Consider the following 15,101-nt stretch of genomic DNA (forward strand, 5'->3'; position numbering starts at 1 on the left):
AATGCCTCTGACTGACCCTGCACTCACATGCACATACTTTGATCCTCATAGTACATATACATGATTAAAAATAAAGTGAATCTTTAAAAAGCTTATACTGCTGAATGTCAACCCCACTCCCCACAGGTATATATTTTTCTATTTTCCCATGTGTTTCTTTAGAAGAGTCTTCAAAACACCATTCAGTGGCAACGTGGAAATGGTGCTCACTCCTCTCAGGTATTGCTACTCCTCTTAGGAACACTGTCATTTTGTATTACCATTGAAGCAGGTGATAATATTTCTATGGATAAGCTGTCACACTATGCCATTTCTCAGCATTCAGTTGGAGAATGAGCATCTCTTAACTAATGCCATTAATATACTCCTTTATGTTTTTCCAAGTTTTTCCCACTACCCTTTTCTTCTGCATCCCTCCCCCCTGAAGTTCAGGTTCAGGATTAACTGACATAGTGGGTGCTATCTTAGTGTTTTGGCTTACAAGCTACCAACCTTTGGATTACATCCGTATCCAGAGCACTTGTCCTTTTGATGGCCTTCTCCAACATGGACGTCTGTATAGGATTATTAGAATGGCTTGCAAGCTGTGGCCCAGCTAGCCCAACAATGGCTGTCTACCAATGGAAGTTCCAAGAATGGTATCCAGTAGAATGTCTCAGCTGGTCTCCAGTATACACTGTAATCCCAGAGAATTAAGCTCTAATGACAGAAAAGGAACAGACTTGCCAGTGAGATGAGAGCAAGCAGGCAAAGAGCAGATATTTCCTTCTTCCATGTCCTTTATATTAGTGGAAGCAGGAGGTATGGCCCAGATTAAACATGTAATTTCCCACTTCAAAAGGTCTAGATTAAAAGTGGATCTTCAGGTTGGGGATTTAGTTCAGTGGTAGAGTGCTTGCCTAGCAAGCGCAAGGCCCTGGGTTCAATCCTCAGCTCAAAAAAAAAAAAAAAAAAAAAAAGCAGAATAAAAGTGGATCTTCACACTTCAAATAATTTAATTAATAAAAGAAATCCACCACTGGTATACCCAGCAACTTGGGTTTTAGTTAATTCCAGATGTAGTCAACTTGTCAACAAAGAATAGCCACCACAGATGGCCAGTCTCCTACAAATATAGTCATTTGAAGGAAGGGAAACAGAAAGTCAGCATGACCCCAGGTTAGCATATCCTGTATCTCTGACGTGGTAAGTGAATAAAGACTTTTGCACATTCCCCATGATACTTCTGAGAATGCACCCCACAAACCTCACACCTCAGAAAAGTTATAACCTGACTCAGAAGCCAGAGAGCACAAGTGTCTGCAAATTTCAATATCTTTCAGGAAAAAATTCTAATGCTAGCATTTCTTATTCTGAACAGGAAGAGAACCTCTGGCAGCCCTGACCTCGGTCCACTTTAGACTGTGAAAGCCACTTGCTGTAAACACAACACCCAGAATATCAGAGAAATGTGGTGTAAATATTGTTCCCTGGAGAAGAGATAAGGAGAGAAAACTGAGCCTGAAAACTCCATTTGTAACTCAATGCTTCACCCAGGCTTCAGTGGTTCTGGAGTTAGAGATTCATCTGCAGAAACAGAGGAGTTGGAAGGAAGACTTCACTCGATAAGGCAGTCTGGCACTCATACAATATTCCCTCAAACTTGCCTTGATAACCAAAGATTACCAAAAGCATAGAAAAGTCTCCCATTGTCATAGTGTTTCTAGATTGGAGGTAGGCTAGGGTGGAACTCCAAGGCTCCAAGAAAGGCTACTGTTATCATATCAACATAGAAATGTTTTAAAAAATAGATGAAATCCATGTTGTTGTGGGGTGTTCATCACAGATGAAAATTCAGACATGAGTTTAAGTCAATAGAAAGTCTTCATTTGTTGGCTGAGGACTACACCGAGTGTTCAGGATCCCAATGTAGTCCCAAGCCTTTCTCAGAGGTTTTTTTTTTATTATTTTTTATTTTTTTTTAACCACAAAACCCACATCCTGGGTTGACATACTTAGTTAACAAGAACAATTAGTCAGAAGTGGAACCACAGAAGCAATAAAGCAAGGTTAGCACATGTAAGGACGTTCCTAGCATTATGAATTTTGGTAAATCAGGCCCTTGTTTTCATTTTGGCATGAAATTGGTTGTGCTGCCTATGTGATAAGTTTTGTGGTCTGCGTGGTACTTCTGTAATGGCATCAGTCTGGGGACCTGCTACAAAGTTAAAATATATACAAAGATGGAGAATTTTAAAGACTTGGTGAAACAAATATAAATTATAGAAATATTGGCTGTAATTGTTCAAATGTGCACTAGAAATCTAGCAGTGAGCCTTGATGCTCTAATTAGAAATAGATGTTCCCCATATTACTTGAAAAGTACATGAAACAGTAGTTTTTAGACCTTAATTTTTCAGCCATATTTTACAAGTTTGAAATAGTCCTGTAGATTTCTTGTGTGTGTGGTGTGTGTGTCTGTGTGTCTGTATGTGTATATGTTGTATGAGTGAGGTGTATTGCATATGGCATATGTGAAAGTGTGTGTGTGTGTGTGTGTGTGTGTGTGTGTGTGTGTGTGTGTGTGTGTAAGTATGGGCGTGCCTGTTCATGTATAGAAGCCAAAGGAAGATGTCAGGTATCTTACGATTTCATACTATGCCTTATTCATTTGACGGAGGGTCTCTCACTGAATCTGGAGCTATGATCGTGGCCAGAACACCTTGGCATCTCCTGTCTTCACCCCTTCCCCAGTGTGGCCATGCCGGCCTTTAACCTCCTTGTAGTTAGTCTTTGAGCTCAGGTCCTCATTGTTTTGTGGCAGACACTCTAACCCACTGAGCCATTTCTCCAGCCCAGTTTCTGAGATTTCTGAGGGACATAAAAAGTGTTATTATCACCTCAGCCATAAGAGTGATTAGGATAACAATGAGGACAGTGACAAAATGAAGAGAGGGAGGCAAACGGGAAGCATGATGAGATGTAGTTGTGACAGGAAAGTCACCAGAAGGCTCAGGATTAAGACACCTGCCTCTATGCCTGATGTCTTGAGCCATAGCCCAGAAGCCACATGGTGGAAGAAGAGACCCAACTTGTTATGCATTCTTTTTATCTGCAAACAATGTTAGTGATGAGTGTGCGTTGTGAACCCGAGGACTATTTTGTAAATGTATAACTGAGAGATAATAAGCCAGAAATGGAAAATAGTATATCCTCATTTAATTAAAAATATGCAAGGAAAGGAGAACAGCCCCCCAAAAAAGAACAAGCAAGAAAACAGAAAACAGCAAATTGGCAGACATAAGTATAAACATATCAATACATATATAAAATGTAAATGGTTTAAGAAGTCCAATTAAAATGTCAACTTTGTTGAAATGTATTAAAGAAAAAAATCAGAACTGTTCTATTCCCAGTCTACAACAGAACCACTTTAAATACAAGTGTAGATCAGGCTAAAGTAAATATAGAACAAAAATACCACACAAATATAACAAATAAAAACGTAAAAAGATACCACTGCAGGTATAGAGTGTAATGGATCACAATTGATATGTGTGAAAATCACAATGAATTCCACTATGTTGAAGAATTAATGTGTATTAGTTTTCACTTACCATAAATGCAGCGAGTTCAAACAATGCAAGCTCATTTCTAGGCAGTTCTGGACGTAGAAGTCTGACTCAAGTGTCTCTAACGTCAAGTGTTGGCTGGATTCTCTCTCTTTTTAGACATTCTCTCTCAGGAGAATCCATTTGCTTGCTTTGCTACCTTTCAGAGATCATCAAGGTTTGGGGGTTTTTGCTTTTTTCCATCATCTTCAAACCGTGAGTGCTGTAACTGTGCAACCATTGTTTAGGATTCAGGCCCCACTCAGACCCCTTCTGTTTCCCTCTTCTACAGGTAGGGGGCATTCTATGGCTGGGGCTAAGGTATTCCCAAAGCAAATCCATTGCTCAGCAGCACGGTGCTGTTGGGACATGGTTGGACCTCTAAGTATTGGGACAAACTAAGATTTGGGATCATTTTGGGTATGCAGTTGAGGAGACACTGAGAGCTAGGCCTATTTCTCTTTCACTTCTATGGTCCTCACCCATGAGTGTGTGTGTGTGTGTGTGTGTGTGTGTGTGTGTGTGTGTGTGTGTGTGTGTGTGTGTGTGTCTGTGTTTCTGTGTGTGTGTGTGTGTGTGTGTGTGTGTGTGTGTGTGTGTGTGTGTGTGTGTGTGTGTTTTCCTTTCATGAGTTCTCCACACTAATGTACTACTGCAGGTTAATAGTAATGGGGCTATCTAATCAGAGACCACAAACACTGAAACTGTAAGCCAAAAGTAAACCTTTTTTCTTTGTGGGATGATTATCTCTCTGATATTTATTACAGTAACACTAAGTTGATTAACATGAGGCCTCTAGGTTTAGAGCATGATAATCCAGAAACTTCTGCTTATTTCAAGGCAATTGATTAACAAATGAAATCCCATGGTCACCTTAAAGGTTCTTTTTCGTTTGACAGAAAAGCTTTACTAGTTTCACAGATCAAAACTGTAGATGTACTTCTTTTAGCGTCCCTACCACAATAGGAAAATACAGGAAAATGTCCAGTTCACACCTGACAGTAAATTGGACAACTTCATTAAATCAGCAATTATTTGAGTGGTATCCGTTTTCAAAATGACTCTGGAGGAAATAGACTACTTAAGCAGCCTTTGGTATAATAAGCAGATTCATTAGTAAAACTCCAGGTCTAGAAATGTTTGCTCCTTAGAGATGTGTTTTAATGTTATATTATCTTGGTTTAATTTTGCTAAGTTATGTATCTAGAAGTTTCTCCATTTCCTTCCAGTTGTCCAGTTTTTGAAATGTAGGTTTCAAAGTACTCCTCAGTTACTCAGCTCTCTCTCTCCTTAGTACCTGTTGTAAAGTTCATCTTTTCATCTCTAATTTTACTAATTTCTATCTTCTCTTTTTCTTTTGATTAGTTTGGCTAAAAGATTGTCAATTTTGTTTATCACTCTGAAATACCAAATCTTTGTCTCCTAGGTGTCTCCAACATTTGGTAATATATGCTGACAAATAATTGTTACGTGTTTGTGACAAATTGTTGCTTTATTAACATACAGTAGCTTTCTTCATCTCTTCTGACTAGTTTTGGTTGTGAGTTAATTTTATCACGGAATATCTATGTCAGGTTATTTTCAGTTTCTGTTTGCTTCAATGTTTTGATTCTGAGTAGGTGGATATCTTAATCAGTTAGGTGTTTCTCAATGACAATAGGAAGTTTTTTAATTAACTGTAATTCTGTGGTCAACCTCAAGGCTTTCTTCCTATGTAACATACTTACAAGTTCCAAAGACTGAAATGTAGACAAACTTCTAATCTTATGCCCACCACATAAAAAAAAAAAAAAAGCTTGTTTCCATTTAGGATCTCTCCAGCAATCAGTATGGAGTGAAGAGTCTTCATAGCTAGTTATTTTTTTATGCACTGGCTGGTAGTAGTACACTTTGTTCCCTTCCTCTGTGCCCTCCACTGCAGGGCACTTCGTCAATTCTCTCGGTATCCATCACCTCCTCTGTGCTTGCCCAAGGTGTACAGTGGCATGGAAAGCTCTCTGTCCAGGCAGGTTGTCCTCAGTTCAGTGTTTGTTTCACAGTGTATGCTCCTGAAGGTCTTGCTTTTCTTTAGATTTAAACCCTAGAACAAGGGAGGAGTGGGGCAAAGGGAGTCTCCTTTCCCTACAACTTTCTGCAGGGTTCTGAACTGACATCTGCTGTTTCCTTATTAATCTAAGCAGTGGTTTCCAGAAAGGTTAGAATCACTCCTGTGTGGGAGGGAGACCCAAGAGGAGAGAATTTACACTACTGTATTGTAGGGATTTCGACAAAGCCTGGGGTCATTTCTGCTGAGATTGAATGATATTCTGGACTTATCCTGGGCTGAATAAATTAGGATGTGTCACATGCTACATAGATGGTCATGTGGTGTTCATTGATATTTGTCCAGTTAGGGGTGGACACATTTGAAGCTCCCTGATGTGACCTTGGCTCCTCTGCTGACCATTAGCCTGGCTTGTCCTGCTGCTCATCAAGCTTCCAAGTGTTGCTGATCTCAGACCTTGGCACCAGATGCTGGCCGTTCATGGCACTATGTTCTTTTTGCCTTCAGGTTATATGGCCAAATTGTAGTTTTAGCATGGGCCCTCTTTCCTTCACTGTCTGTGCGGAGTTAACTCTTATCACTGTTACCAAGACACAGCTGCAGTTTTCCTCAGTCACCTCAGAGTTAGCTCCTTCTCCGTGGGGTGGACTGTGGGTGACCTTTCTGGAGTAGGTGGAAGTTTTTTGAAAATTGTTCTTAATCAAAATTTAGTTAGTTACAATTACCTTCATTAGAAGGCAGACTTGGTGAGTGGACAGAGGTGCCTTGCCAATGTGTCTCATTGTTTGTGGCTTCGTGGGAGCCAGCCAAAGCCTGCCAAGATGGAAGGAGCTTTGCCTTTTTTTCTTTCTGGCCATCAGGGCAACTCGTGCCCAACTGCAAGCTCTTTTATTTTCCTCCCTAAGTGTTCCAGACCAGCCTTTTGGTCCAAACATTCCTGTCTTTACCATCAACACTTTCCTCTGCTTCCTGGTTCTGTTCCTCTTTGCTCTTAGCGGTCCCAGAACCCTCTTCTCCATCCCTAAAGTCCCTCTGTTTGTTCTTCTTTTGTCAGAGTGTAGCATATCCTGGATACCCTGACTCTTCATTCAGAGACACTGAGGAAATGATTCATCTGTTATACTATTCCTGAAGCCTAAATTGAAGTTTTAAATTAATTCAATTTATTTAGGTACAAGATTTATGCTTTTTTAATACATAAAGGATAAATAGAAGATATTGTGCTTCTCCGGTTTTAAAATTTGTCTTCCTGTTTTAAAACTCATCATGTGTGTGAGTGTGTGTGTGTGTGTGTGTGTGTGTGTGTGTGTGTGTGTGTGTGTGATGTGTATCCTTGTTTGAGCACATTGCACAGCACAGGTTTGGAAGTCAAGGACAACCATGGCTCCTGGTCCATAGGCTTTTTCTTGTTTGAGGCAGGGTCTCTTACTGCAAGGCTAGCTGGCCCACAAGCTTCTAGGAATTATTTTGTCTCTGCCTGCCATCCACTGCTGTGGCACTGGGTTTACAGAAATACAGTACCACATCTGACTTTACTTGGTATGATGGCTATTCTTGGTTGTCAGTGTCATCATATCTGGAATTAACTAAAACCCAAGCATCTAGTTCCATCTGCGAGGGATGTTTTGAAATTAAAGCATTTGAAGTTGGAAGACTCACACTAAATCTGGATCTCTTGAGGTGGGAAGATCCAGCTAATCTGGACCACACCTTCTACTAACAGCCAATGTAAAGGACATGGAAGAAGGAAGTTAATTGTTCTTTGCCTGGTTGTCCTCACTCTCACTGGCAAGTTACTTCCTTCACCAGCATTAGAGCCTAGTTCTTCAGAATTCCAGCCTATACTGAAGACCAGATGAGACTTTCAGCTTCGTGGACGGAGCAACTGCTGGATTCCTCTTCTTTCCATTGGTAGACAGCTATTTTGAACTAGCTGGGCCAGAATTTGTAAACCATTCTAATCTATATCTCTATCTCTATCTGTCTGTCTGTCTGTCTGTCTGTGTAAACTCACGTCTTCGTGCGTGCAGAGCAAATGTTTTGTCCATTAACCTCCCTAGTCCTACAGCATTTTGTAAAAGAAAGATCTCTACTTCACTGATGAATTTCTCATTATTCATACAATGAATTGTGTTAATAGTCTCAGTGTAATCATGCTATATATTCCCTTTATACTCAGTCAGTTTCCTTAGAATTACTCTTTTCTTTTTCTGGCATTTACTCAACTTCTCTTGCAGTATTCATTGACAGAAGGTTTTGTGTTTCCTTGGTTGTATCATTTTGCCTTGAGTTTCCATACTTCTTGATCCTCTTTGATACATCTGGTGCATCTAGTGTGCCAGTGTCTTATCAATTGGGCAGGAGAATTAATTAGGAAAATAGTTTCCCCTGAAGGTATTGGGTATTGTGTTAGAGGCAACATAGGTTTTGGTTTTGTTTGGATACCTATGGTGTCTCCACAAATTGCAACTGATGACTCTAAGGACTTAATGAGTGTGGTAACAAAGTCAAACACCCTAATCTGAACCAAGTCACACAGGTGATGGCATTCTAATAGCCAAAGAGGTACATGTAATTTGGGGTACAGTGATTGAAACACTCAAACAGCATTTGAGTGTGTGCCATACCAATGGAAATTGGTGTGAAGTGTGGATAGATTTGGTCTAAAAATGGCAGCACGCACCAATATCTGACATAGGGAGGGAGCTATGTAAATAGAGGTACCCATGTGGGACAGTGTGTACTCATTATAAGTCCTTGTGGAGCTCAAAACCATGGATGGCTACAGTATTGCCTTACAAAAAAATCCATGCCTCTGTGGTGCTGATATGGACAACTCAGGCTCTACTCTGTTCATTTTTGAGCTGTAAGAAGACTTATGACATGCAAACAAGCCCAGGCTGGGAATCCAGAGCACTCTATGCAAGGTGCGCTGTTATCTTCTTGACCTGACTATCTGGAGTCTCCATTCTTCATAACTCTCTTTCATGTTCCAGCATTCTCCAAACATTCTCAGCAAACATCATCTGCTTGTTCTTAGATTTTATTTCTTCAGTGGAGAAGGGGTTGTCTGGTGTCTCTAGTTAGTCATCTTTTGGTAAGTCTGCATCTCAATTTATGGTAAAAAAATAAAATAAAATAAAATACTTTGGAGTATTTGGTGTTGGTATTTGAGTGCCATACCTTCCATTAAGAAAGCAACTTAAGGGCTGGAGAGATGGCTCAGAGGTTAAGAGCACTGACTGTTCTTCCAGAGGCCCTGAGTTCAATTCCCAGCAACCACATGGTGGCTCACAACCATCTGTAATGAGATCTGGTGCCCTCTTCTGGCTTGCAGGAATACATGCAAGCAGAACACTGTTAACATAATAAACAACATAGTAAATTTAAAAAAAAAAAAAAAAAGAAGTAAAGAAAGCAACTTAAGTTTATGCATAATTTGCATAACCTGTTATAGACTGATTGTTTTTCCCTCCTGAAATCATATATTAATCGCCCAACCCCTCAGTGGGATCATGTTAGGAGGAAAGACTTTGGGAGGCATCTATGGTTAGACTAGGTTATGGAAATGGAGTCCAAATGATAGGATCGTGAGAAGAAGCGACAAGAGAATCATTCTCTGAACACATACACCATGGAAGGCCATATGAGGCATTACCAGGAAGAGTGCTTTCACTGAATGTCTGCCCACATTGGCATCTGAATCTCAGACATCAGTCACTAGAAGTGTAAGAACAAAATTCTATTGTTAACCCACATACTCTATAGGATTATAGCAGCCCAAACCTTAAGAAACCACTCCACCATGAATACTTTTCCCTTACCTCTATGTCTTTCTTTCAGTCTTAGAAACAAATGTAATGGTTATTTGAATTTTATTTCATGGAAGATAAAGTGTCAGCCAGGGAATGGACAATGAGATAATCATCCAAAAATAGTAATACAGTCATTGTGGAGCTATTATGGGTTCTTGGGAATATCAAGTAGCAACAAATGTCTATATTTTAACAAAAGAATTTATTAAATGGTTTTTATTGATATGGAGTAAATCAGTATTTTAGTAATCACAGCATTTAAAATCTATAAAGTAGAGGAATTTATTCATCTTCACTGGTTCTGGCACATAATTAGAGAGCTTCTTTAACATTTTCTCAAGCATTTTGATTAAATAGAATATTTAGTAATCTTAGGTATTATTAAGACTATTGCAATCTCTATGGTTATTGTTTCTCTTGTGCACATGTTAGCTCTTTATTTAAACATATATATTTAAATTTTGTTCTTTACTTACTTTTATTTTATGAATGTTTGCCTTGCATGTATATCTTTTAACACATCTGTGACTGGTCCCTGTTTAGGTTAGGAGAGGGTATCAGATCCCCTGGAACAGGAGATACAGTCTACTGTAGCTACTATGTGGGTCCTGTTATGTGGGAATTGAACCGGGGTCCTCTGCAGGAACAGCCAGTGTTCTTAACCTCGGAGCCATTTATCCACCCTCCTTTTACCCTTTCTCTGGAATGCTAGAGATTGAACCCGAGGTCTCAAGCATGTTAGGCAAGTATGATACCATTGAGCTACTGCCCCAAAACTTCCTTCTTCTGAAGAATAAACTTTTGGTTTGTGTGCATTTGCACGTGTGATTGCAGGCATGAACATGACATGGCATGTGTGCGGAGGTCAAAGGACAACCTTGGTGTTGACTTTTACCTTCACTTCCTTGTGTCAGGGTCTCTTATTCACTGCTGCATGTGGCAGGTGAGCTGGCCTCAGAGCTTCCAGGATTCTCTGTCTCTGCCTCCTATCTCACCACAGGAGTGTGTGATTACAGATGCTTAGCTGGCTCTATGTGAGCTCTAGAGATCTGAACAGAGGTATTCAGACTTGTAAGGTAAGTTCTTTATCTACCAAGCCATGTCTCCAGCCCAGTTATGGTTTTTCCTTGGGTACTGCTATCAAGAAAGGACACAAGTATCAAATTGAAGGTTACAGAGGCCATCATTACCAAGAATTCACAGCAGCAGCTGGAGGCGGCTAGTGCTACTCTACCCACAGTGAAAAAGCAGAGAGCAATGGATGAATGAAAGCATGCTGCTGATTAGCACCTCTCTCCACATAAACACTCAAAGATACACACTAGCTAGGGAATGATGCTATCCGTAGCATGCAGGGCTCCCGACATCAATTAACATAAGCAAAATAATTCCCCGAATCAAGTCCAGAGTTTCATCTCCCATGTGATCTAAAGTCTGTTCAAAACTATAACCATCACAATGTTAAACTTAAAAATGGATGCTGCTTTATAGTAAACTAATTTAAATAAGTGTGCAATTACTCCATCTGAGGGTTTATTCAAAGTGAGTAGATAGCTTTTAGATCTCAGCTTATTTACATACATCTGATTGATCCCCTTGCTACAGCTAATGTGGATATATGAACACTAAGTATGGATAAAGCCTGGATGGCATGAATAAACTAAGTATGTTGTTTTGCAATATCAGTGTCCTGTGTTTCTGTCATTGATTCTGATGTTTGACAGCTACAGGATTTCAGCCTAATCAGAAACCAAGTTGTTTCTTGAACATATCTCTTTGAGAAGAGCATTAGCATCATCTGTCACCATGTCAACGAAATATAACTTTAGGCAATATAATTCCTTAACATAAACATTCTTATTAAACAAATGCCCATTAGCCAAACAGAACTCCTCATAATATCTTGAAAGCCTTTCTTGTACTGTTTCTTTCTTTGTAGTTGTGAACACATTAGGAGATTTCATCTTTGCCTTGAGCTGATCCACTGACATTTGCCAGTCCTTAGCCAAACTCTGCAAGGATGCATCATCCACTCCAAACACAGTTCGATAGAAGTTCAGGCTTTTCTCAAGATTCTCCACATCACTGCTCATGAAGAGGGTCAGGGAAGGGATGATTCTCAGGAGGTCAGTTGTAAAGGCTTCCAGCCAAATCCTCTGTTTCAGGGATTGTTGCTTCTTTTCAATGGCTGCACCTGAAATATTAGGCAAGGAGAGCATAAAAACATGTCGTTTGTGTACAGGGAGAACACTCATAACCTTGTCCATCAGGATTGGGAAATCATAATCAGACAAATTTTTGTTAGAGATCAAGAAGATTGGTGGTTCTTCAATGTTATTCTCCTGAAACGTTTTCACACAATTGGTGCGGATCTGCTGCAGGACCTTTTCTCTGTTAAAGGTTCGTGGTTTGAATTCCTTTTCATTGTTTAAGTCAGAGTCCACCTTGGTTCTCACGAAGTAGAAATCCTTCTTCATCATGCTGATTGCTTTGGCGAGGTCTATATCATTTTGCTTAAAGCGTGTGGCAGAAACAATAATGAAGAAGTCATACTCATGGAACTTCATTTTCTCCAGATAATCTTTTGGTGGGAAATTTGTGGTTCCAATCCCAGGCAGGTCCCAAAAAACCACATTGGGAATATTGGGGTGATTGTATGGATGTCTCTCCATGGTTTTTTCCACCACTCCAATTTCAGCTGCGTCTTTCTCTTCATGCCCAATCCCTCTCAGGGCATTGATGAGGGCAGATTTCCCTGCTCCAGACTCCCCGGTCAAAGCAACATTGAGTGGGTTACTGTCAATTTTTTTTAATGCATCAGTGATTGAAGAGTTTGCTCCATGAATGTTTCCTTGTGTCAGGCTTAACTCAATTGAAGCTATGGTTTCCTGAGGAATGATTTTGTTTCCTGTTTTAAACTTCTTAAAATAGTCAGCAAAGCTGGAGGCCAAATCATTGTGGCGATCATCCTTAGATGAAGAGAACAGCTGACCCATGACTGTGTGCAAATAAAGGCCCTGAAAGAAAGAAAGTTGAGAGGATGTGTGTCAAATTGAAATTTTCATTTTAGTAAATTTCAAATATATTGCTACATCCCATCCTTAATGGTTGTAATTATACATTACATCTCCCACTGTGTTCATATTCACAATTGGGATTTTGTGTCCTTTGACTAACATCACTCTATTTCCTTCTCCCCACAGCTTTGCTCACCACCCTGTTTTCTACCTCTATGAATCTGGCTACTCTAGATTTCACCTGTAAGTGACGCAATAGGGTCATTCTCTCTGCAGGTAGCTGAGCCCTTCCCAGGAGATTTTAATGTTTTAGTCTCCATTGTCTCTTCACAGATCATCTTACCTTTTCGGCCTGCTCTGTGCCTCCCTGCTATGTAGACTACATATGCAAAGGTCCTTCACCTTCTAGCTTCCAGTATCATTCAGCTGTATGTAATCATGGCCTCGCCTTTGTCCTGCTTGGACTACATGTCTGACTGTGCCTGCACCCATCATTTTTTGTAATCAATACTATTTGGCCTTTCTGAACTGTTCAGTACTCCTGGTATTTTGAAGGAAAATATTTTCTTCTTATTATTTTTTCTGCTTAAATCTGGTAATGACCCCTCACACTCTCTGGTCTTGGGTTGTCATACAGTTCCCTATTTATCTGCTTGGCATATCCAACTCTCTGAATTTGTTCTTTTACTGAAGTTTCTTCATTTGAGTATTTATTGATTATTCCTTCCTGATGTGTAGTATATAACACTTTTGCAATAGAGAGTTGGATTCAAGGCCAATGGCCAAGTCTCTTTCTGAGGTGAAAAGGGACCAAACTTTGCAAAGTATAATGCATATTTATATGGGGTGTAGTGTTTGCCAGTCCAGTCACCAGTGCCACACAGATATGTCCTAGACCACTTTCCTTTAAAGACACTTAGTGTCCCTGAACAACTGAATCAACAGCCAAGCCAGATAAAGTACTGTTAGGACATCACCCATCCCAGTCGATGCTTGCTACACAGATGGTCCAAGAGGGCACCTGCAGCATTTCAAATGAACACAGACAACATGTGCAGGAGACAGGAGAAAGAGTAGTCAATAGGCTGAGTTGATATAGATAATAGTAATGTGGATTTGACAATCTGTATTGATACTTCTGTTATATCCATGGACTTGATATAGGTCATAAGTATGCTAGTATATATTTTTAGAAATGTTGAAGGAAAATTATTTGTAAATTAGTTTTGTTTTAAGATAGAGCATGGCTGTAGATTAAAAAAAGTATATGTGTATCTCTGAGTTAGCTATATCTAAAGGTTATTAAAATTTCTAAGGTCAAAGTTCACTACACTGATACAGTTCTAAAATCTGGTGTTATTTATATCAAGGAGGTTCTCTTAGGATACTGATCTGCTTTGGTAACATTTACAAAAGTAGACTTTAATTGAAATGATATTCATCAGAACCATAAGATGAAGGTTGTGCTAAGTTACAAAAAAACCTTATCCAACAGCAATTCGTGGCTAGTAGACATTACATTTTTATATAATGTTATGGTATTAGATATTTTAATACCTAAATTGGTATGTACATATTTTTGTAAAATTTTCTAAACCTTATGTTTCCTTCAGGTGAGTATTTCCGTTTCCTGGGGACAGCCTTTCTGCTGACAGGGACAGTCCCTGGGTCCCAGCACTGCCAGCAACAAAACAGAGAACCAAGAACAAAGGCCACAAAGCCCAAACCCTGCTCCCCATCCTCAGGAAAATGCTGATCTCAGAGGGTGTTGGGTTGCAGCTCAGCTTCTGGCCTACTGATTAGGCAATTCTTACTAAAATACCAGAGTTCCCTCTGAATTTTGTTACTTATCTTCCATGCTGGATAGACATCCAGGTTCAACTCTGTCAGCCTCACATAAACCTAACAGAGGAGGGGAGGCCAGACCTAAGCTTTTCTGATGGCTACTGAAATTAACTATTTAGTGATAAATTTGGCCAATCTCAAAAGCTGACTAGACCCTGATGAAAATGAAAATAGTTACATATATCAGGGCAACCATGAGCCTGGATCCACCGGATGTAGCCTGGTGAAAGTTATCAAGACAAAAGTTCATGGAATCTTTTTACAAAGCCTCCCATCCTTTTGATCCCCATCCCTTGTTCTAATTATACACACTGTAAAACTATCTTGGGCCAGCAAGATGCCTGAGCAGGTAAGGCCACTTGTCACTAAGCCAAATGATCTGAGTTCTAGTCCCAAGACTCACATAGTGATGAGAGAGAACTGACTTCCACAACTTGTCTTTTGACCTCCATATGCACGCTCTAGCATATGGGCACCAAGCCCCAGTATATGAGTACACAGAGAATGAATAAATAAATATAATCAAAATACAAATAAAACTCATTGTACAAAATTCTCAAACTACTAAAAGCAAGAAAAAAATAAGCAACTCTAAAACTTTGTCTTAAATGTCTTATACTGAGTATGAACACAACAAACTATAGTGATGTGAAATATCAGTCATTACAAATAGATACATTTCTTCATTAGAACTACAACTTTCTAATAAAAACCATGAAGCTAAAGAGGATTCCCTAATTAAATATGCCCACAGTTTCAACTATTGCTGTTTGATAAATAGTCATGCTGG

General features: G+C 39.6%; 1 protein-coding gene across 2 annotated transcripts in view; it reads right to left on the minus strand.

Annotated features, from left to right (window-relative positions):
• Positions 1 to 9,640: 9,640 nt before the first annotated feature.
• The window catches only part of LOC128112467 (interferon-inducible GTPase 1-like), a 33,884-nt gene continuing 28,423 nt past the window's right edge, over positions 9,641 to 15,101 (minus strand). For both annotated transcript variants that reach the window (XM_052741469.1, XM_052741470.1), the window contains exon 2: positions 9,641 to 12,466. In XM_052741469.1, coding sequence (XP_052597429.1) covers positions 11,189 to 12,445 — 1,257 coding nt within the window. In that variant the 5' untranslated portion in view covers positions 12,446 to 12,466 and the 3' untranslated portion in view covers positions 9,641 to 11,188. The remainder of the gene's footprint in view (positions 12,467 to 15,101) is intronic.

Source organism: Peromyscus californicus, unplaced genomic scaffold (assembly GCF_007827085.1).
Source record: "Peromyscus californicus insignis strain IS unplaced genomic scaffold, ASM782708v3 Scaffold_17__1_contigs__length_78620276, whole genome shotgun sequence".
NCBI lineage: Eukaryota > Metazoa > Chordata > Mammalia > Rodentia > Cricetidae > Peromyscus > Peromyscus californicus.